This window comes from Mesoplodon mirus (genome assembly GCF_964341445.2).
Source record: "Mesoplodon mirus genome assembly, chromosome: 10".
Taxonomy (NCBI): domain Eukaryota; kingdom Metazoa; phylum Chordata; class Mammalia; order Artiodactyla; family Ziphiidae; genus Mesoplodon; species Mesoplodon mirus.
Window position 1 is genome coordinate 34957400 of NC_138986.1, and position 24091 is coordinate 34981490.

A 24091-nucleotide genomic window follows, 5' to 3' on the forward strand; every position below is an offset into this window, starting at 1 on the left:
TTCTATACTTAGCCAGATTTTTTTGAACATTGTTTTTAATACAACACACCTACCTGTAAAGAGCTATGGAGATTTCAGATCAGATTATGAATAGGTAGTACTTTGTGACTAAAGCATATATAGTTTCAATTAAGTTTTTTCTTTTTTCTTCTGCAGGTTAATGACTACCGAAAGTGAGATCAGATTTGTCCACAAGGAGATGGGAGTAATACCAAGCTGGGGAGGTGCTACCCGGCTAGTTGAAATAATTGGCAGTAGACAAGCCCTCAAAGTGTTAAGTGGGGCCCTTAAGCTGGATTCAAAAAAGGCTTTACAAATAGGAATGGTTGAGGAGGTCTTGCAGTCTTCAGATGAAACCGAATGTCTCAGAGAGGCACAAGAGTGGCTACAGCAGTTTATCAAAGGGCCACCAGAAGTAATTAGAGCTTTGAAAAAATCTGTTTCTTCAAGCAAAGAGCTTTGTTTAGAGGAGGCATTACAGACTGAAAGAGATCTTTTAGGAACAGTTTGGGGTGGACCCGCAAATTTAGAGGCTATTGCTAGGAAAGGAAAGTTTAACAAATAGTTTTAAAAAATATGTACTGCAAGTAAAACTCCAATGATTAATATGTATAAAAGTTAAATGATATTAAATATGAATGTCAAAACTACTCTGAAGGCTACTATTAGTATTTCAGTTTTAAACAACTGTTTGAATACCTGAACTCATTGGCCTAGTTTTCAGTCTATTTGGGTACTTAACAAGTAATTTTGAGCATCTGACTAAAATATGCAACACTTTCAGCTTAAAAATTACTAGCAATTCCCAAATTCCCATATTAGTTCTTAGGCTATAACCAAAGACCAGTTTTTAAAAGAAAAAAATACACAAAATCTATTTCTGGTGTTATTTTTCATAAAGTCTTTGTCTTGCCTTACCTGGAAATAATTTACAAAAATAGCTTAATGAAACTTAGAGAGCAAAAGTGGAGAGGGGTCAGGGGACAGGAAAATATGCAAAGGTATGATTAGTCCTCTTCTTCTGCGCCAAGCAGCTGGAGTAAAGAAGTCATGGGTAACAGCCCTTCTTTTAAATAAAGATGCTCCTCACCTCAACCCTCTACAAATTTGGGCCTTATTTATTTGATCTTTTAAATAATTATTAGACTTCTATTTTAAATTATCTACAAAACAATGATAGCCACCATATAGAAAGTCTACTAGCTACAAAATTGGCCAGTTCATTTGTGTGCTCTAGAATTTCCAAACCAGTAGTTAAGAAGTACTGTAGTTTACGTAGTAATCAAATTTAACTGTGATCAAAACTGCCAAAGACTGCAGAGACCGAGGAAGCATCCTGTGACATACGTTTGCATTTTACATCAGATTTCTATTTTTTTCTGAAAAGTAGCTAGCGTTTCTTCTTTTATAACTAGCTATCTTTTAAAAGTAAAGTTAATAATAATGTGCAACTCAAACTTTTATGATCATCTCAGTAATACAGACTTTAAAAAACGTAAGTCAAAGAATTAAGTCCTAATTCTAACCTATCACAACAAGAGGTAAAAGGATGGACCTAGAGTCTGTCATACAGTGAAGTAAGTCAGAAAGAAAAACAAATACCGTATGCTAACACATACGTATGGAATCTCAAAAAATGGTACTGATGAACCTAGTGGCAGGGCAGGTATAAAGACGCAGATGTAGAGAATGGACTTGAGGATGCAGTGGGGAAAGGGGAAGCTGGGACAAAGAAAGTAGCACTGACATATATACACTACCAAATGTAAAATAGCTAGCTAGCTAGTGGGAAGCTGCTGCATAGCACAGGGAGATCAGCTCAATGCTTTGTGACCACCTAGAGGGGTGGGATAAGGAGGGTGGGAGGGAGGCTTAAGAGGGAGGGGATATGGGGATATATGTATACATATAGCTGATTCACTTTGTTGTACAGCAGAAACTAACAACATTGAAAGCAATTATATATATACTCCAATAAATATGTAAAAAAATAAATTTAAAAAGTAGTGACAATTTATATTTGCTATTGTAACATTCAACTCACCTTTGAAAAATCATATTAAAGACAACTTGCGTATGCTTCGTGATCCTACTGTTTTACTTAGGAAAATACAGAAGAGAAACTCACGTTACTTTTCTTCAGAATCAAATTCTGGATTACCAGGTTAACCCAATGCTTCCTACCTTGCTATATAGATTGTACAACATTTTGTGTTGAATCACTTTGTGTCTACTAATGCTGTTTAAAAATAAGCCTGCCATTTAATTCAGATTAGGGTTAGCCATTAATGAATACTGGCAAAGAAAATCTAATATATATACACTGTCTCTACTATCAGTTATTTAAGGCCTTTAAGTCTCACAGGCTTTAGGTTTATTTCCATACATATTTATTCCATGAACATTCCCTGTAGACTCTGTTTAAATATCCTCTATGAAGAAATCAAACTTTTCTGAGCAGGTGATTATGTAAGCTGAATATACCACCAATTCAAATCACCCCCTTTTTAGTTACCTTTTGGCTACAGATGTCAAATGTTTCCATCCCCTTCCAGACTCAAACAAGAGACAGATTATTTTTGATAAACTCTAGTATTTATTAAATTATAAAGTCTGTAATCAAAAAGAAAAATGTGGATCAAGACACACCTCAAACTACAAGGACTAGACAGCAAAGCCTATGGGAACGCCATGAAGTGTGTTACAGACAAGATTCTGAAACATAAGTTATAAGCTGTTTCCTTTACATTTCCATTTCAGTAACTTTACTATTAAATAGTTGTTATTCATCTATTTTAAAACCCCAAATTCACATCTATGCTCACATTAATTAAGCTGCTTGTTCATACTGATCCCAGACATCTCATAGGTGCCAAATTTTAGTAATGGTTTTATGTCATTCCATGCAGAAAAATATGACAATGCAAGAGTCAGATGAGGATCGTTAATGCACAGATAATACACGCTGGCCAAAAGAACTGAAGATATTTAAAAAAACTATAAACAGACCTCAAGAAAACTGGGTTATTACTAAACAGCTCTCAACTATTAACACCCAAGTTCCTTATATTAAATAAATTTCTCAACAGAGACATGTTAGGCATTTTAATTACAGGTCTATCCTTACCATACCCCTTCCCACCCCAACTCCCAAAATGCACTACTAGGGATGAGTATAATGTTATGTGGGCAAAAATTTACAGATAACCATTTTTACCTTGAGCACGGATCTGAAAACTTTCTTAAACTTCAGTTACTGTGCACTGTCCATCAGGCCTTCTGGATCTGACACTGACACCCACTGTTCCACCCCCTGCCACAGATCGATCAGCTCCTGATAGATCAGATCGATCAGATACTGTCTGGTTGGGATTAGGAACCAAAAGTCTCTGTTGGGTCAAGGAGTGTTGCGCAACAAGCGCAGATCCATCCTCACTATCACTACTGGCATCTGATTCGGTCTCTTCAATGGAAGTGTCTGGTGCTGGTACCCTGCCTGAAGATGGTGACTCATGATCTTCTTCTCCTTCCCCCCTATGACTCCTTTCAGCTATGCTGTCTCCACCGAGTTGTAAATGTGCAAAAGAGTCTTCCAGAGAAGTGCTTGCATCAGGGGATGGTGTTGCAGGGCTTGTTAACTGACCATCTACTGACGTCAGGGGCCTTACAGAAGAAGACACTAGAGGCTGAACAGAAGCTCCACTCTGTGCTGATACACTGTCCGCTCCATCAGCAGAGCTCTCTCTTGCTAGGTTTACGGTATTAGCATCACAGTCCAGCCTAAGTCCGGCTACTCCCTTCTTTGGTATATCTATTATATCCCGCTTAATCTTCCTGCGACGTCCATGTTCATTTCTCCTATATTGAACCATATTTTCAAGATCGGCAACATACAGAAACCCGGCAATTAACATTTCGGTGCTCTTTTTACCTTTGGAAAAAGCATCTTCCAGCTCTCTGCTAGTGCGCTCATCATACTGCCACCACCCGTTTCTTCCTTCATAATACCATGCATATTCACCATTTCCTCTACTTGCTGCCTTGAGTTCTTCTGGTGACAATAAGGTTGGCTTATCAAGGAAATCCTCGGGAATTTCTTGTCGACAGAGGGCACATCGCTTTCCAAGCCATGACGCTCCCTTCACACATAGATAGCAGAAAACATGCTTGCAAGGCAGACTGACTGGGTGAACACATGTTTGCAGACAAATGGCACATTCAGGGACAGTTAGAGAAGGTGCAGTATTAGAACAGGACTCATTTGCTTTCCTGTTCGTAGGAAGCATATTTATTGAGTGATCAATTTCACCACAGCCAGCCATCCTGAGAAAATGAGAGAAAATACATATAGTATTAAAATCTTATTTTAACTCTTCCAATACCTTAATTCAACAATTCAGAAAACATTAAGTACCTGTTACATGCAAGCCACATCCTAGACAATGGGGATACAAAAATGAAAGTAGAGAAAAAACTCTAACTTGTACAGAAAAATCTTTTTGATTTGTATTAATTTTTACTTGCGGGGGGCAATGAGGCACACAAATGTTAAGCCAAGAATAAAAACATACAACCAAAGTACATATTTCAAATAAATACACCATTTCTATTCACTCACAGAACTTACAAGATAGAACTAAATGCAAAGATTTTAAAATATATCAATACAACCCATCTAGACTTTTACAATCAGTCTGGAAAGTAGAGAAACAGAAAATCGCTAAAAGTAATTCAGGTTACAGTTGCAGAAAGTAACAAATTTTGTAGCCTTTTAGGATACTACTAGGTGCAGTTTTGCAAATATTGCCATGTATTAATGTACTTTTGGTACTTGACAAGAAGACCATATGAAATCAATACCAGAGTTTAAATTCTAGAAATTCCCCTTCTCTGCTGTATAATCTAAAAACACTGGTTAAACCAGTCATTTCATTCCCCCTCTGTGAAACGCTCTCTTCTTATGGCCTTTTCTGTTGTTGCTGCCTCTTTCTAAACCATATATATGCTCTTCTTGCTATACTCTTTCAAGACGATCTCATCTATATTCATGCCTTCAACTGCTACCGACTCATAAGTTGACAATCACCAGCCCAGGTCTCTCCTTTCAGCCCTGTACCTATACTTTTAATTGCCTATTTTAGATCTCTTCTTGGATGTCTTCAAGGCACAAAAACTGAATTTATGATCTGCTTCCTCCTTATTTACTCACTCCCTAAATGCCCCTCTGGAGACACCTCTATTCATCTGCTTTTCAAGCCAGAAATCCATCATTGAAGCTGTCTTTCTCCTAACCCCTCCCCAACCAAAAAAATCAGCAAGTTTTATATTTTATCTCCTAAATATCCCCTAAATCCATCTACTATCCACCTCTAACCTTCCCTAGTCACCAAGCAAACACTATTTATTAAATTACTGCATATGCCTTTTAATGGGTCCAGCCCTACCCCTTTTTAAAAGGTTGATTTTAGGGTAAAGACCAGGATCTATATGCCCTGCATGGTCGGGATGCCAGCTCCCACGCTAGCCTCATCTCACATCAAACTTCCCCTTGATCAGGCTTCCAGCCACAGTGGCTACTCCCTCCAATAATAGCTTTTCTCTATATGGAATATTTCTTCACTTCTTGCCTCTCATGCCCCCCACCATGGACAAACTACTACCCATCTTATATCTCTCTTGAGAAAGCCTCCATGAATTCATAAAACTTAAGTGGGAAACCACCCCAGCAAAAAAAAAAAAAAAAAAAAAAAAAGGGCTCAACAAATGTTACAATCATATAACCACGGGAGAAAATGACATGAATACCGAAGTTGCCCTGAAGAGAAAGGAGAGAGGAAAAAACCCCAAAGATTTGTCAAACTATCTACAAACAATAAATGCTGGAGAGGGTGTGGAGAAAAGGGAACCCTCCTACACTGTTGGCGGGAATGTAAATTGGTGCAGCCACTATGGAGAACAGTATGGAGGTTCCTTAAAAAACTAAAAATAGAACTACCACACGACCCAGCAATCCCACTACTGGGCATATACCTAGAGAAAACCATAATTCAAAAAGATACATGCACCCTGATGTTCACTGCAGCACTATTTACAATAGCCAGGACATGGAAGCAACCTAAGTGTCCATCAACAGAGGAATGGATAGAAGATATGGTACATATATACAATGGAATATTAGCCATAAAAAAGAACAAAATAATGTCATTTGTGGCAAAATGGATGGACCTAGAGATTGTCATACTGAGTGAAGTCAGACAGAGAAAAACAAATATCATATGATATCACTTATATGTGGAATCCAAAAAAAAAAGGGGTACAAATGAACTTATTTACAAAACAGAAGTAGAGTCACAGATGTAGAAAACAAACTTATGGTTACCAGGGGATAAGGTACCATAAGTTTGAGGGATAAACTGGGAGACTGGGACTAACATATACACACTACTATATATAAAATAGGTAACTAATAGGAATCTGCTGTATAGCACAGGGAACTCCACTCAATGCTCTATAATGGCCTCTATAAGAAAAAAATTAAAAAAAAAATAGTGGATATATGTGTATGTATAACTGATTCACTTTGTTATGCACCTGAAACTAACACAACACTGTAAATCAACTAAGCTCCAATAAAAATTTTAAAAATTAAATTAAAAAATCAAAAAGATTTGTCAAACTGGATGTATAAAGCTTAAACACTGGCATAAAAATTTGGAACTTCCATCTTACTGATTCAGATAAACATTTATTAAACTACTACTATCGTCCGTATACAATTCTGAGTATTGATGGATCTAAAGATGAATAAGACACATACCTTCTCTGTTAAATAAGGAAACGTACATGCAAACAAGCAGATATTCACAATGTGACCTGATTCCTGCAATAACTGAAATGTGTTAGGATACTTATTAAAAGTAACAATGATAAGAGAGATGAGAGGATAGACAGAGGTTAGAAAATTTGGGGTGCAGGAGGCTGGGGAGTGGAGGAGATTCAAGGCAGAGACGTGCAAAAGCACTGAGTCATAAGCAATGGAGCAGCAGGAAATTAAGCTGAAAGGGTAACCAGATGTCCAACCTGAAAACCTTATTGTGCCCTGCTAAAGAAACATCTGATTTGGTTTAATCCCATAGTAATAGGAAACCACAGATATTTTAAAGGGGGAGAAAATGATAAGGGGGAGTATACGAGTGATAAGTGAAAGACTGAGAAATGGAGGTGAAGACCTCACAGAGACTAGCAACCTTTAATTAACTGCTGCTTAAAGTGAGTGGCAATCTCTCTCTACTAGTTGGTTCTATCATTTTAAATACGGAATATTTAGAATTTAATCACTATAAGGATATTTGCTTTTTTCCCAAGATCAAGCTCTCAAAAATGGGTTCGATGGTTACAAAAGGTATAGTCAGTAAAAATGTTTACACTTATCTCTTAGGCTTTCATCACAGTACATCTAATCAAACAAAAATACATTCTCTTACTGCTTTTTCTGTGTCCTTGGTTCCTCAACAGGCAAGGTTCAAAATGATAGTAAGTTTTTGAAAAGACTGCACTTATCTAGAAAAGGAAGCAACACACAGTCTCAAGGGAAAGAACTGATCTCCATGAAATGCTTTATTTCCCATCCTTTTTTTTCAACCTTTAATTTCATTTCCAATCAACTCCTTTACCAAAACCTAAGTTACAGAACCTAGTAAAATACAACTTTTTCCTAACCTATGGTAAATTCTAAGTCAACCAAATATGATCTCTTAATATGTGTTAGGCACTACAGGAGCTTCAGAGTATTTTGAGATACACTTGTCCCTTCAAAGATTTCGTAATTTAACAATCTGAGTTATAAAGTGAAAGCACATGCTTCTCAACCGGTCAATTAATATCCCCCACCTATTTCCCCTAAAATGAACTGGCTGTACACAGAATATTTTGTTAGGCTCTCAAAAACTCATATGTATTTCTTGAATACAAAATCTAAGTACTTTCCAAAATGGCAAGAGACAGAATACCACATATTTCATTTGTCATTTAGCAAAAGAGTCAGAATACTTTTGTCTGTCCCAGGTAATCTTACACTGTGGTAACAGTTTATGTACACTACTTTCAATTTGGCCAAATACTATACTCAGTGCCCAATGTATCTTTAAGAGATTTAAAAGGAAAAATATCTCACACACCATGCTTCTGGGACTTCAGTTTTCTCATCAGTAAAACAGGAAAAATTCATGTTTTGACTCAAAATTCCCTTTTCTAAGATATCTAATACATGCTCATCACATAGTACATAATAAATACTTGCTAACTGAATTTAGCTTCTCACTTTTCTGTTTGTTGGCAAAAGCTATATATAGGCTATGCTCAGGAAAGGAACTCTGAAAACAGTTGTAAGGCACTGGCTACCTAGTTTTAATTCATCAGGTTCTATCGCTACATTTAAATCTCAGGATAACTTTAAACATTTTCATAACAAAAAGAACTAAAATCAGCTGTAGAAAGGGTGAACAATTAGTACATATATTCTTTCATCCCTTTCAATTTAAGTTAAAGAAATCAGTTGTCAATGAAATTCTTGAAAATCTTTTTTTAAATCTCCAAATTTATTTGAAACCCAAGAAAGAAAAAGAAAATAAGGAAGCCCTCCATCCACAAGTAATAATTTAACTGAGTAAGAGAGATGTTTGATTCTATTTGGAAGACAAAATGTTGAAATGGGCTAATGCTCATCAGTACTTTGAAAAAACAATAGCAACACCTCATATACAATAAGTCCATATCCTAAACTATCTAGGTACCTTCTGGGCAAAGGACAGGCCAATAAATTTAAAAGTTTAAAAAGAAAATGTCTAGTAAAATGTAAATAAAATATCCAACAGTGCAACTTGGATGAACGCCATACTTTTAAAAGATACATAATCCCAAACCCTGTTGTATTTAAGTAAAATTAACCCCAAAAGTCGATCTTCCATTAGATGCAGTTATCTACAAAAAAGAAAGTTTTCAACCTAGAAACATCACTCTCCATCCTGTTTAATATGATCAATATTTTATATGACTCTTACTCCTGCATGCACAAATAAACATAAACATATAATTAACAAACTAAAAAAAGCAATTACAGCCATCCCAGGGGAAGACATGAACTGTGAAAGCAACATGCTTATTTAGAAAGGCAAAACAATTCTTTTGGGGCAGGTATTTTGGTTCCCTCATTAGAATGAAGTAAAATTGAATAAACTTCATCAGAAAACAGAGAGAAACAAGATAGTTAAAGTTTCATTCACCTAAAGCACTTTCAACTATCAATTTGCCATAGCAAACATCAAATTCTGATTCTGTTTAGCCCACCAAGTACACTCCTAGTCTATCACCAACTAAGACACGGAGAGAACTTATACTTTTTACGTAACTCTGGATGAGGCACATACAGTGGACAAGATACCATTAAGATATTTAACAAGATAGAGACAAAGCAACCCAAACCACTAGCCTATCTATCTATAGACACACTTCAAGGTAATTTTCATTACCATTTTAATCTAGTCTACAAAACAGATTTTTTTCTTTGCATAGTTTCAATGATCTTCAAATAGGTTGGAGACTGAGTATGTTCAGAGGATCATACTGATATGTAAGAAATGTTTTTTTTCCTTTCCTTTTTGTAGAGCAAGGATTTGATAAAGAGAATGCTAATCAAAGAGAGGTATTCCCTAACTAATAAATGTCTCAGGAAACTTCAGAGATCATTTTGAAAAAGGGAATTTATTTCCTGGTTACTAAATTAAGAATAATATGTAGAAATTTGGAATGACGTTAGTCCAACTCTGCTGAAGAACACAGTAAATGTTTCACTCATTTTCCAAGACTTTTTTACTAACTGAACTCTTAATGTGATATTATGACTTTTTTTTTTTTTTTTTTTTTTTCCTTTTTGCGGGCCTCTCACTGTTGTGGCCTCTCCCGTTGCGGAGCACAGGCTCCGGATGCGCAGGCCCAGCGGCCATGGCTCACGGGCCCAGCCGCTCCGCGGCATATGGGATCCTCCCAGACCGGGGCACGAACCCGCATCCCCTGCATCGGCAGGCGGACTCTCAACCACTGCGCCACCAGGGAGGCCCGATATTATGACTTTTAAGCATAAATCCCATTCTTCTTCTAAACTATGTAAAATATTTCTGGAAGACAAACATCTATTAATGCTAGTAAGGCTTCTCTCTTCAACAAGACCAAATATAGAGAGATATGGGCAGATTTAGTGGAAATCTCCAAGTATTCAGATTTTGTTTTATCTTCTTAAAGACATTTCATTAGTCAAAAGAAAGGTAAAATTACTATAAATTAAAAAGACCTTTTAGCTTACATAGTATTGAAGAAATTTCTGCCAGCAATAAAAACTACAAGTATTGGGCTTCCCTGGTGGCGCAGTGGTTGAGAGTCCGCCTGCCGATGCAGGGGACACGGGTTCGTGCCCCGATCCCGGAAGATCCCACATGCCGCGGAGCGGCTGGGCCCGCGAGCCATGGCCGCGGAGCCTGTGTGTCCGGAGCCTGTGCTCCGCAACGGGAGAGGCCACAGCAGTGAGAGGCCCGCGTACAGCAAAAAAAAAAAAAAAAAAAAAAAAACTACAAGTATTAAAAGTCAGATTTTTAAGTCTGGGCTCAGAATCCAATTAAAAACATAAAAAAGGGAATAAAGAATAAGGTACTGCAACATCTCTTGTGCAGACCAAAAAAGAATGTCATCTTCCTTCCCAAAACTTTGACTATTTTTTAAAAGAAAAAAATTCCTCAAATCTTTAGTTCTGCTGGAATATAAAGAGTTTGAGGTTTAGTACAAGTTAAAAATATAACATTAAAATTTTAATTTTAACAATGACCATTCCTAAGTCCTTAAGACAAAATTCTTAACTTTTCCTATTGTACAGTGTTGTAATTGGTGGGTGTTTGATTTCTGTTGGATGGCTGCTGATGCATATCTTATTACATTAAAATATAACAACTAACATTTACTGATTGCATAATATGTGGCAGATACTTTGCAAAGCACTTTATATCTAATCCTCTTATCACCCTACGAAATGGGTCCACTGTTCTCCTTATTTTACAGATGAGGAAACTGAGGTACAGATAGTTCAGGTGAAGAAATACCCAAAGCCACAGTTCATTAAGTGATGGAGCCAGCCTCAAATCTAGGTTTCATAATCCAGGTGATCTGACTTCATAGTCTTTACCCTTAACTGTTACAGAATGCCTCTAAAATAATCATGACTATCCAAATATAAGAACCGCCATCAATAATTTTAGAAAAGACTTCAGGAAGTTACTAAGAAATTACACAGACAGATAAAGGAATGACATTTTTATCACCTGCTGCAAGAGCTGTCATGTATTTCTCCTTACACCTTTTCAGTCTTTTTTTTGTGTGTGTGTGTGGTATGCAGGCCTCTCTCACTGCTGTGGCCTCTCCCGTTGTGGAGCACAGGCTCCGGACGCGCGGGCTCAGCAGCCATGGCTCATGGGCCCAGCCGCCCCATGGCATGTGGGATCTTCCTGGACCGGGGCACGAACCCGTGTCCCCTGCATCGGGAGGCGGACTCCCAACCACTGGCACCACCAGGGAAGCCCTCCTTTTCAGTTTTGAACAGAGAAAGTGTCTGAGCATCTACCATGCCCATGGCGCTAGCAGAGAAATGGATAATAAAACCTGCCATCAGAGTTAAAGAACACTACATTACCTAATGGTTTCTGATAAGTGTAACAGATACCATTTCTTCCTTTGTACTCCCCAGTAACTAGCAGGGAGGGGATAGATACATTTTGAATGGATGAAATGTACTATGCAAGAAGTATTGCAAAGACCTTGTACATTAAGCTTAGTAAGTTTAAACACTTATTTTAAATACAAATGGTTCTTAAACATTTTTAGGTCACAGTCTTATTAAGGAAATCTTACATATAACGTCAAGGAGTTCAAGGATCTCTATGAAGCTGGTCCATATATGAACCCCTAAGGAGGCAACAGGAATTCACTGAAAGGTTTTATGTTAGGAAGTGACAGTCAGTTTAGTAGTTTATCAGGACCATTTGGACAGGAGTCTGGAGGAAGACTTGATGTCATGGGGCTAAAAGGAAACTAAAATTTATAGTAATCCAGGTATAAGATAATTGGGGGGGGGCAGATGTAAGGTTCCAACAATAGAATATAAGAAATACCAAGGAAACAGAAATGAAAGCATTTAGTTACTGATGGATGATGGCATCATTCATCAAGATTCAGAACTTGAGGCAAGTTGACACAATGACTTTGAGATATGTATAAAGTCTTCAGATGAAGACAGGTAGATGACAGTTGAGTTTACTAGATAGGTGCTCTGAAGAAATCTAAGCAGAAAGAAGTCTCATGAGTCACCAACACATACATGGTTCTTGGGACATGAAAATGTACAAATGCCCAAATTAAACCTGTAGAGAGAGCACACAAAAGGGCCAACGATAGAACCTTGGATTACTCCAACATTTATAAGTGAGGCAAAGGATGGGAGGAATGGTCAGAGAGGAATGGGGAATAAAGTAAGACTGCCACCTCAAAAGCCACAAGGGGAGACATTTGCAAAAAAAGAAGGGTCAAGCAAGGAGAGAACTTACAAAAGTTACTCTTCAACTTATGAAAATTTCTATATTTGTAGTGAAATATATGGTGCAAAAATTGTGAGCACCGTACAATGATTAGCTATTTTGATTCCCAGAATCCATCAAGCCTGCTATCAATTACTTTTTACTCAGCTAAGACATCTTTCTTTCCCTATTCCCACAAAGACTATTACAAAACTTCTCCAACCTCTTAGTAAAGAGATATTCTGGACTCCCTTATTAAGAAATTAGGTATGAATGACTCCTCAAAATTTATTTTTATCTTCACTCTACCTCATCATCATTCCTCTTGGCCCAAGATGGGGTACTGCTAGTTTTCAAAGCTAAACCATCCCAATTCCTCCAAGATTTCGATTAATATTCTCCATCCCTAAATTTCAAAATCAACTAACATGCTAAGTCTAATGACCTCTTTCAGTCTGATCTATTCCATCACATTGCACTAAATGATATTATTAACCATCGACTCTCTTTCTAAAAATTTATATTATTCATTTCCATGATGGTACTCTCTCCTAATTCTCCTTTCTGTATCATTTTTTTTCTACCTTCTTTAGCTTCCCTTAAATACCAGTATTCCTCACAGGTGCTCTGTGGGTGACCAAATTTTCATACTACATTCTACGCCTAGACAATCTACTGAATATTCCAAACTTATATGTATGTATTAGTTTGGAATACTCAGTAGATATATAGTATATATATATAAACCCCCATGAGTCCCCAAATCTAATATCCAGAACTGTTCTGGATACCTAAAATCTGTATTTCCAATTCTGTATTCAAAAAGTCTACCTCAATATTCTCCAGTCACCTGAAATCAAACATTAATAAAACCAAAATTATCTGTTCCCCTAAACCTACACCCTCTTCCTTTGGTCTCTATCTTGGATAAAACTTGGGAGTCATCCTCAGTGCTCCCCTATTCCTTGGCCACTTTGCTTTTCTGCAACAGAAACTTCTTTAGAATGTGTTCCCTTTAAAGCTGTGACCTTAATTCTGGCCTCTTGGACACACTCTTGTACAAAATACTGACCTCCCAAGTGGCCTTCCTGACCTCAGTCCCTTCTTCTTCATCTTTCCTCCGTTCAATTATGTCTAATTAGTCTCCCCTCCACTCAGTCTTCAATAGTTTTCTATTGCCTACATAATCTCATAGAAATTCCTAAGCACTAGCTTTCAATTACACTGACATAGCCTTCAGAGTAAAACAGACTTAGTTAAAGTCTATCATTTATTCTTACTGTTGACCTAGAACAGTGTTTCCCAAACTTCTCTAAAGATAAGAATTAGCTGGTGTGCTCTCTCCTGGAAATCTGGACACATCTGGGTTAGAGTCTAAAACTCAGTTTTCAACAAGTGTTCTAGTAGATTATTCTCAGAGATATTTGGTAAACACTGACCCAGGGAAAATGACTTCATCTCTGTTTCTTCATCAGTAAATAAGGCTACTACTATCTTGTGACTGAATTCAATAATCCAAGTAAAATACCCAGTAAGCACCTGGCAATAAGTAAGCACTAAATAAACACTCATTCCCTGTGAAGTCTCTATTTCCCTCTCCACCTTCACACATAGGACTGCTCCCCGACTCCCCTAAGATACCTTGATATTTAGACAGCTGTGCCCTTCCCCATTCCCTTGGCTTAAAAAATAATTCCTAGTTTTCTCAGACTGTTAAAATTCTATTCATTCTTTAAGACCAAACCAAAAGCTCCCTGTTCACTCTGAACCCTTCAGATGGAATAAATCCTCTCAGTTCTGAAAGCATTTTATTGTTGCCTCAATATAGTATTTCTTCCACTATATAATTATTAATTACATATGTGTCTTACTGACTACACCACAGTCTAGTTCCTTGATGGCCATGATAGTCTGATGGTCAGACTATCTGACCTACAGGATTAAAAAATATACATATGTATATAGATAGATAATACATGAACAGGGTTAAATAAAAAATATATTTGTCCCAATTTTAAAGAAAAATGCTTACTGGTTTCAATTGTCTTTTATCAAATTCTCAACACCGACTAAGAATGACATGGTCATACTTTTAATGGGAATATATAATCAAAGCACCATATTGGAAAAGTAGATAACAATAGTTATATGTCAAACTGGGAGAACATGTGAAATAGTATCTATAAGGGTCACTCTCTGGTCAAGTATATTAAACACTGTTATCACCAAACTGTAAAAGTAAAGTGTTCACTGCATTTTTCATGAGTGACTCAAGTTGGATATTTTTTCACATCAACTTGGAAGACAGAAATATGATGTTCATTGTGTGAAAAAGTTTCATCAATAACAGAATGAAGTTCAATATGGGCAAGATCAAGGTAGTAGTAACATTTTAAAGCATGCTTCAGAAAGAGAAACTGACAGGAAAACAGAACTAGTAAAACTGGGGACTACAGTGACTCCAATAGGAATTAAAATGCATGTACTAACTTGTTAAAAAAACCAATTAATTAAAAAAACCTATTTAATTTAGTGAAACATGTTTTTAATAACTAGTGTTTTATAACCCATAAGTCTTTCTTATTTATAAAGGCTGATATTATCTCCTTAGGTTGGTTATTTAAGTAAATTACTATGTAAAGAAAAAGTAGAACCTAGAAGACCTGGAGATCTATCTTTCCAGGTTTTTTTTTTTTAGCCTTCTATGAGCAAATTTCTCTGTCTTCAGTTCCACTTTTTAATAGAGATTTTTCCCTATGAAGAGATTTTTTTAAAGAAATCTACATTAATAATAATTTAATGTGAATAAAATTTTCAACTCAAAGATCTAAAAGTCTATATAAAATGCTCATTTTGTATAATTAAAACTAACTATGACAGATACTTGATTTATTACATTTTATACCAGTCCAGTTAATTTACTGCAGCTTTGGAACAAACATAATGTCATACTTACATTTCTATTACAGATCCCACAGATGTCTGTCACAAAAATAAAACATCATCTTCACGAGCAATCAGCCAGTTTGCAATATTTTCTCCTCCATTGCTGGATCATCCTGTGCTGCAAAAGAAAAATTTCAACATCAACTTCTCTACAGACTAAGATCAACAACATTAAAAATTAATTTCAGTCAATTATGTATGATTCTTCATTTAACAAAATTCACTGGCAAATTTTATCTCAAAAGTGGAAAAATTTCAAGACAAGGATGCCTGCTTTCACCACTGCTATTCAACACTTTACTGGAAGTTCTAGCCAGAGCAATTAGACCAGAAAAAGATATGAAAAGCATACAGATTGGTAAGGAAGAAGTAAAACCATTAACTATTTGCAGAGACAGTAAAATTTTTCTCTATTCTCTATATAGAAAATTCTGGAGAATCCCCAAGAAAGCTATTAAAGCTAATAAACAAATTCAGAAAAGTTGCAGTTTGTTATAAGTTCAATGCACAAAAAAGTCAGTTCTGTTTCTGTACCTAGCAGTCAACAATTCAAACAGGAAATCAAGAAAGCAATTCCATTTATAATAGCATCTAAAAGAATGAAATACCTAGAAATCAACTTAACCAAGGAGGTGAAAGACCTGTACACTGAAAACTACAAAGCACTGCTGAAAGAAATTAAAGAAGAGTTAAATAATGGAAAGGCAACTGGTGTTCACGGATTGGAAGACTATGAAGATGACAGAACTATCCAAAGTGATCTACAGATTAAACATAATTCTTATCAAAATTCCAAGAGTCTTTTTTTCAGAAATGAAGAAACAAATCCTCAGATTCATATGGAATTGTGAGGGGCCCCAAATAGCCAAAATAATCTTGAAAAAGAACAAAGTTGGTGAGTTCAAGCTTCTCGATTTCAAAACTTACTACACATCTGTAGTAATCAAGACAGGGTGGTACTGGCATAAGGATAGACAAAGATACCAACAGAAGAGAGAGTCCAGAAATAAACCCATCTATGGCCAACTGATATATTTTACCACAAGAAAAAAAATTTAAGTGAAACAAGTTCTTTATGGACAAAGTAGTCCACATGGAATGTATTCCATAGCCACTGCCTTCCTACAAGAAGGTAATGTATGGGAAGGCAAGGTCATCATCACATTAACTAGGACCTCCTGGTATTTATACGTATGTCCAAGTTTAAGCCAACCTTCTCTCAAGATGCCTGTTGTCCAGGAGGTCCAGAGTCACCAACTAAAGCATCATCTCAGCCATTAATCCTCTTTCTTCTCATTTAGTATTTCCTCCTTCCACTTCATCATGCCCACTGTAGGAGGCTCATTTTACCACACAGAAATCAGAATCAGGCATACATGATGACTAAAGAGATGAGGGGCTTCACAGTAACCACAAGACAGGAGAGACAAATACTCTTTCAGTTCCATGTGCCACTCAGTGTGGGAATCCATCTCCCTAAAAAATTTGTAATTTTAGTATTTAAAGATTTTTAAGACGATATATGGCCTTTAAGTACAAGCCAGCCTATCTCACCAAATGTTTAACAGGCCAAACAGTATGCAATCTGTTTCAAAACTGGAGAACTTTCAAAAGTAACTGACTAGAGAGGGTTTCTAAACAACTTGACTTTTTGTTTTACTCTGACTTTAGAACTTAGTCTTTACATGAGAAGGACTCCACTGTCCTGACTTTCCCCCACAGCGCTTTCACTTTACCCTCCAAGAGCCTACAACTTCAATGGCACCAAAGAATACTCCATCATTCACTTCCCTCCTGTAGCCTACTCAAAATAGAAACTGTCCAGTTTCACACACAGGACAGTAAGAAACACTCTACTATTCTAACATCATTACTCTTAAAAACAAACAAAACCCCCCCACTTATTCTTCGAAGTCTCCAACCATTGGCTATAATCCCCTATAGCTATTCTCTCTTAACCCTTATAAGGTACTGACTTAATCTACTCATTACTGGTCATCCTATTCATCTTATCTCCTGACATCTCACTATGAACCTATTTAAATATCCTTGAGAATAAGCCATTCAACACCTAACTCAGAGGTTCCTGAACTTGCCCCACAGAGGTGGCTTGTTAGAAATACACATTCTCGGGCTCTAACCCGAGATACTGTAGGCCAGTAGAGATGGGTTTCAGCCCAGGAATCTCACCTCAAGTGATGCTGATGCAGGTAGTCCATCGAATACAATTTGAGAAACACTGTCCTTGTTTTTCAATTCCTAAAATCCTAAATTCAATGAACTTCATCACCCCCCTCCCCCCCCAAAAAAATGACGGCCACATTTGGACCTAGATGCCTCCTAAAATTACTGCCTCTCTAGAATCTTAATCTCACTCTCAGATCACAAGCTCCGGTCCTTTCGGCTCACTTATTCATTCCCACACCCACCCTTTAATTTCAAGGGGCCCTCCAGTCTCTTGACCACCTACTTTCCTTTCTCCAATACCTGATCTCATTTCCTTTCCTGCCCAATCTGGAGCCCAACCATTTTAACTTCTTAAGAGAATGCTTGGTTCTCTCATATCTCTCTCATCTACACATACTCTACACACCCCCATCTCTGCATATATCATACAATGTGACATCTCAGCTTCCATGCCTTAACCAATGAGTGCTGACAGAGAAAAACAAAATCCTTTTTCTCATTCCCCTCCCAACACATCACACCAAATTCTGTCAACTTTCATCCCTAACACCTTTGGAATCTATCCTCCATTCTCTTGCCATTGCTAGTCCCTTAGTTTAGACTTTTATCCTCTCTCTCCTGGACTACTGTTCAGCCTGATTATCTTGCTTCAGTATCACCCCTTAAATTTATTCACCAAGTCTCTGAGTGTGATAGACTTAAAAAGAAAAATGAAGCCTTCCATACGCGAAGCCCTATACGGGCTCTCCAGCCTATACAACAAAGGTAAAGCTCCTTAAGACAATATTCAAAAGCCTTAAAGACCTGAAACCTAAATAACTCTCTAGTCTTATTTCTCTCTCACAAATTAATACTCTACTTACACCTAATTACTCAGTTCTCCAAACTTCCCTTTGTAGTTCTGTATTTCCTCCTGCCTGGTATAGTCTCCCTCTTTTAAGGCTAAAAAGAATGCTACTACCTTTCTCTGACTACCTCCAAAAAACTGTTCCCTCCCCTCTATTTTGTAATTCTTCTATTACTGAATTTATCATATGCACTGCAATCATCTGTTCGCTTCTGACTCTTCTAGTAAACCATGAGCCCCCTGAAGACAAGGACTGTTTATATCTCTAAGCGGCCAGTAAACTGCCAATCAGTTGTTGACAACTTGAACTGGTATTTCTTGGATGAATGAAAAACTAAATTTATTTACTAACATAACACAACATTTGCATTCTAATTGTGAATAGGCACCCAACCACAAAAGACATAAAGATATCTAAGCTCTAACCCTTTCTTTAAACAACTTAAAATCTAACAGAGGGAGTTACTACATTTACAAATATAAAATTCATGCCATCTTTATATCTTTTGACAAGTACATCATTTATCCAGCTTTATTCACTGGCAATGAATTCTACAGAATGCAGATAAAAATCTAGGAATAAAACCAATCTTAGTAAATCTTGCAAGCTACGGGGACTTTTCCAATTCCTGTATCCCACGGCTAAATTTCAAAGCTGACTCTAAATGGATTATGTTGAGGGGAGGAAAATGAACTAAAACCTATGTAGTCATCTAGAGCCTAGCTATGACAACTGTGGTCCTCAACTAGCAACATCAGCATTACCTGGGAGTTCCTTACAGACAAAATATCTGAAGCCCCACCCCCTACCAAGAGAATCAGATCTCAGGTATTTCATATGCATATTAAAGTTCAGGAAGCACTAGTAGACCCATTACATCATTGAATCCTCAAAATGACTCTGTGAGAAATTTTATAAATGAGGAAACCCAAGCCCACAAGGATTTAACCCCAAATCACGAAACTATCAATACTGGGAGATGAGATTCAAGCTCAAGTATATCTTTAAAAAAATATTTTCCTCAATGTGCTGTATCTCAAAGAAAAGGTCTAGAATAGCATTATCTAATAGAAAGATGATGCAAGCCACATATGTAAGTTCACATTTTCTATTAGCCACATTAACAATAATAAGAAAACAGGCAGATTTAATTTAAAGAATATATTTTATTTAACCCAATATATTCTAAACATTATCATTTCCACAGGTTATTTAATATAAATTATTAATGTGCTATTTTACACTCGTGCGTGTGTGTGTGTGTACACTCTTTGAAATCTAGTGTGTATTTTACTTATAGCACAACTCAATTCAGACTAGCCACATAGTTTGCTCAATAGCTCCATATGGCTAGTGGCTACCAGACTGGTAATGCAGGTTTAGAATGTCTTGCATACCAACAGGTTTTTTCCAACACAAAACTGGCAATTTACTACAAGAATTGTTGAATAAAGAAAATGAACTCCATGTTACTTTACTCACATCTTTGCTGGCACAGATGAAAAAAAATTGCATATTTTGCTGTGATCAAAACTGACTGGTTTAGCTAGTCCTAATTCTACCAAATAGATCCATCAACTCTAGCCTCTGAGAATTACAATGCCAATGGGCACAACATAGGGTATGGCATATATCAGTAATATTCAGAACAGTCATGTAAAGTAGCCCTCAGAAAACTTCTACACTTGAAACCGAATATTTTTTTCTTTAATGGAGGGAGGGGGACGCTTTTACTTTCAACCAAAGATAAAAGAATAGTATAATTCTAAGTACAGGCCAGAATTAACTTGGCAAACATACATAATTCCTTCTGCAATGAATGATTTGTAAATTATGACCAAAGTCAACACAATTTATGAATTATTACAGTAAAATTTACCACAACATTTTGACATGCAAATACCAATTAGCTAATGGGTTAAGGTTCCTTCTTAAGGTGCAAACTTATACAGAAATGAACCATTAAGAAGGTAACATAGAAAGAGAAAACATATGAAACTAAATGAGATATTTCTGCCCCTTAACAATTCTAAAGAAAAAAAGTGGCAGACTGAATTTAAAAATATATAAAAGAGATTAGAGAGTATCAGTTAATTTAAATCATTTACCCATTCAACCAATTAAGTATAACTGAAAATGAATATTGTATTATTTATAATTTGTGAGCACTCAACAAATTCAGGCTCCTATTATTTGCACCTACTGTTATCTTTGAAAATAGGCTTAATTACAAGTCTACTTTTCAAGTCAGTCATGGAGTCAAAAAAAAAGGGTTTTTTTAGATTACAGATTCAAATAAATGATTATCTTTTTTAAAAGAACTCATCAAAGAAAAAGATAAGCATGTAACAGTTAAAATATCAAATTACAAAGATCTGAAGATTTCCTGTATTTTTCCAATTATACTAACAGCTAATGTTTAATAAAATAGTCCTTACTCTTTATTCAAAATACACAAAACAGGAAATGTTCTATATAAAAGATATCAGTGCCAGAAAAGAAAAATACTACAAATCTTACAACTTTTGGTATACAAAGTCAAAAAAGAAAAAAGAAAAAAAAGCAAGGACCAGTAAAAGAAGGAACAGAGAGAGAGAGAGATCGGGTGTAATTTAGCAGATACATCTTGATATTTCTTAAGAAAGAGTCCCAAATTGAGAGATGTAACTAAATGCCCTAATGTTTCCATTTTTAGCTTTCCTTCTCATCTGCTAAAACTCAGCTTACAGAAAGCACACGTCATACTGGGAGACAGAAGTCTTCGGTCAAAACTCATTTCAACTAAATGGGGTTCAATATTTTACAGTATTCTATGTTAAAGAATTATTTCCACCACTGCGTTTAACACTTCCCATAAAAAACATTACTGTATGACAATCTCCGGGCTTCACAATCTTCATACCCAAGAATTAAATCTTTATATTTTCCACCCAAAAAGGTGGGCTTTGCATTTTATTTTAACAAAACATTAAATGTGAATGTGAACAAATACTTTCTTTTAATCACATAAACCAGAAGTTGCATAGCCTGCAACCATTTTGTAAATAAGAAAAGCTCTGCTGCTAATTATCTGTGTGACCTTGGTCAAGTCACAACTCCCATGTCTTAGTTATTTCACCCTACTCTATACGTCCATAATTCTAAATACTTTAATTAATACGATTTAACAACGGGTTTTGTTTTAACTAACTCAAAGGGTAATAAGCCATGAACACTCAACAGTCCATAAGTAGCACAAGTGGTTGTAGCAGAATGTAAATAAGATGGATTCCATACCCACAAAGACAGTTTCTAATCCAGCTGGTCAGACAAAATCAGGTTCCTTAGGCACAATCAAAAACCAGGCAAGAGGATGGAAAAGGTTCACCTTCTGTTACTAACACTGGGGGGAAAAAAACATTCAAATACCCAACTGACAGTGTGTCAGGTGTTTTATGCTAGTAAATTGCTAATACATGAGAAAATATTCTCTATGCAGATCAATATTGTGAAAAGAAAAAATTTAATACTATCTTTTTCTTCTACTAAGTCAAGAAATCATTTTTAGATCCTTTCAAAAAAAAAAAAAAACCTGCCCTATCCTTGTGACAACTCAAAAACAAAATACTTTACCAGTTGACACATGTCTCCTGAAAAAAAAAAAAAAATTCTTTTTTTCTTCCGCTTGTCTAATGATCAGCTATTTGGAAAAACAGTTTTCCTGATGATTATAATTCTACCAAGTTTTTAACAACGAGTAAATAACCAAATCCTACAAATGTTTACCATTATTTTCATTTTGCCCACAATTTACACTGGCCCACTTGAAACATAAATTCTAAATCAAAGATTCGGCTTAACAAAATGCTCCAATTTAAGATGTACAAGCTAAAACAAACACATCCAAAATCTATTTCTAAAGTGGTTTTTCACTTTTCCGGTTTGCTCTTTAAAATTGGATTACTTGACGTATTTTCATGATTTTTAGAGCACTCCCAGACATTCAACACAAACAGTATTTGCTGGTCACAAAAACAGCAAAGCCAACATCATAAATCCTGTTATTTGTGCAGGTCATTTTCCTCCTGTGTCCTATATGACACGTCTTTTAAAAGTCTAAATATAGATTCACTTACTAAAAAAACAAAAACAGTTTTAAGTCTTCCAGTTTCCGTAAGTATATACTGCTTTTAACGCCAATGTCATACTTTCAAATTCTATTTTAAAAGTACACACATTGGAGGGGTACCTGAAATGTCAATCATCCAAAGACAATGCATTTTTCTATCATTTCTGGGCTTTCTTCTCTCAATTCCACAGTTTTAATATTACTTAATAAACAAAATATTACTTAACAAACAAAATGTACGTACTTTAGAAACTTGAGAAATAAGTGCTCACTAAAATGGCACTTAGGGAAAAGAAGAACATATTAAAAGCGCTATCAAGGGGAAAAGATCTAGTTGCCAGAAGTGTGTGTAAACTCAAAACAATTTTTCAGCCTTTCTCTAGATGCCCACGGAAATAAAACAGCGGCAACGATATAAGACCCGTACTCTTTCAGTCGGGATGGGGGGTAGGGAGAGAATTCCGCACCCAGCAACCAGAAGAACAAAGCAACAGCCTCCGCTGTTAAGATGCACCAAGGTTTTTGGAGGCTCAACGGGTATTGAGAGATCTCTTAATGATTCTGATGCTTTAATAACAGAGCTGGGCTTAACGAGAGCAAGGCGAGGGACTGCTCGTCATATTAGGCAATACCCAGAAACTGAACAGGAGGAGGAGGGAAAGAGGGAAGAGAAAGAAGCCAAAGACACTCCGGAAAAAGACAAAATGCAGGAACTCTACGCCCTGACCCAAGGCCCGGGTAGAGGCCTCCGCACGGGAAACTGCGAGTAGGATACCCCTCAAACCATTGCCGCCCCTAAATCTTGAGGCCAAAAGTCCCCGTGTAGAGGCCTGACACCACCGATGAGGGGAGAGGAGAGGGACCTGTCTGCCACCAAAGGCAGCGACGAGGACCCCGGCGGAAGAGGCTGCGCAGTAATGGCCGCTGCTCCGCCTCTCGCACCCGGACCGTGACCAGCTCCGGGCTGTCGCCCAGGGCAGGCGCTGCGGCGGCCCCAGCCAACGCAGAGCCCGTCACCGTCTTCTTGCCTGCGACAGCAGCCAAGCTGGGAGCGACGGAAAGGGCTGAGCTGTCCCACCCCGGCTCGGCGCAACAGCCGCGGTCCCGCCGGCCCAAGGGCGTCCACCTACGTATCGGTCCCTGACCCCGCCGCCGCCGCCCCTCTCAGGCCCGGAGCGCAGGGCCGACCCAGAGCGCGTCGCCGTTGGAGGTGACACCGCGGGCCATCACTTCTCTCCCCGAGTTAGAATCCCGGAGCGGCTAACTTTCACCCTGCCCCTCGAGTGGGCTTCGCCCCTACTCGCACCTCTGTGGCCACAGCCGCGGTCGCCTCGCAGTCTTTTCTCTTCGGCCTCGGAACCCGCAGCGGCCGGGGACGCGCGCGCGGCCGT

At 37.3% G+C, this 24091-nt stretch overlaps 2 protein-coding genes across 9 annotated transcripts in view; one reads left to right on the top strand and one right to left on the bottom strand.

Annotated features, from left to right (window-relative positions):
- ECHDC1 (ethylmalonyl-CoA decarboxylase 1) overlaps window positions 1-650 on the top strand; it is a 42422-nt gene extending 41772 nt beyond the window's left edge. For 4 of the 5 annotated variants that reach the window (XM_082633539.1, XM_082633536.1, XM_082633537.1 and 1 more), the window contains one exon: window positions 157-650. In XM_082633539.1, the coding sequence (XP_082489665.1) occupies window positions 157-565 (409 nt within the window). In that variant the 3' untranslated portion in view covers window positions 566-650. The remainder of the gene's footprint in view (window positions 1-156) is intronic. The other variant, XM_082633540.1, reaches the window with a different exon arrangement.
- A 1929-nt stretch (window positions 651-2579) lies between these two features.
- On the bottom strand, window positions 2580-24091 carry RNF146 (ring finger protein 146). Of its 4 annotated transcripts, XM_082634339.1 has the most exons (4): window positions 24007-24091; window positions 15568-15675; window positions 7485-7560; window positions 2580-4323 (listed from the first exon to the last, which is right to left on the bottom strand). In XM_082634339.1, exon 4 carries the CDS (start codon window positions 4320-4322, stop codon window positions 3243-3245), a length of 1080 nt encoding a protein of 359 aa, XP_082490465.1. In that variant the 5' UTR covers window position 4323; window positions 7485-7560; window positions 15568-15675; window positions 24007-24091; the 3' UTR covers window positions 2580-3242. The 4 variants fall into 4 exon arrangements, with proteins under 4 accessions (XP_082490465.1, XP_082490462.1, XP_082490464.1 ...); XM_082634336.1 differs by lacking the exon at window positions 7485-7560 and having other exon boundaries at window positions 15568-15670; XM_082634338.1 differs by lacking the exon at window positions 7485-7560 and having other exon boundaries at window positions 24005-24080.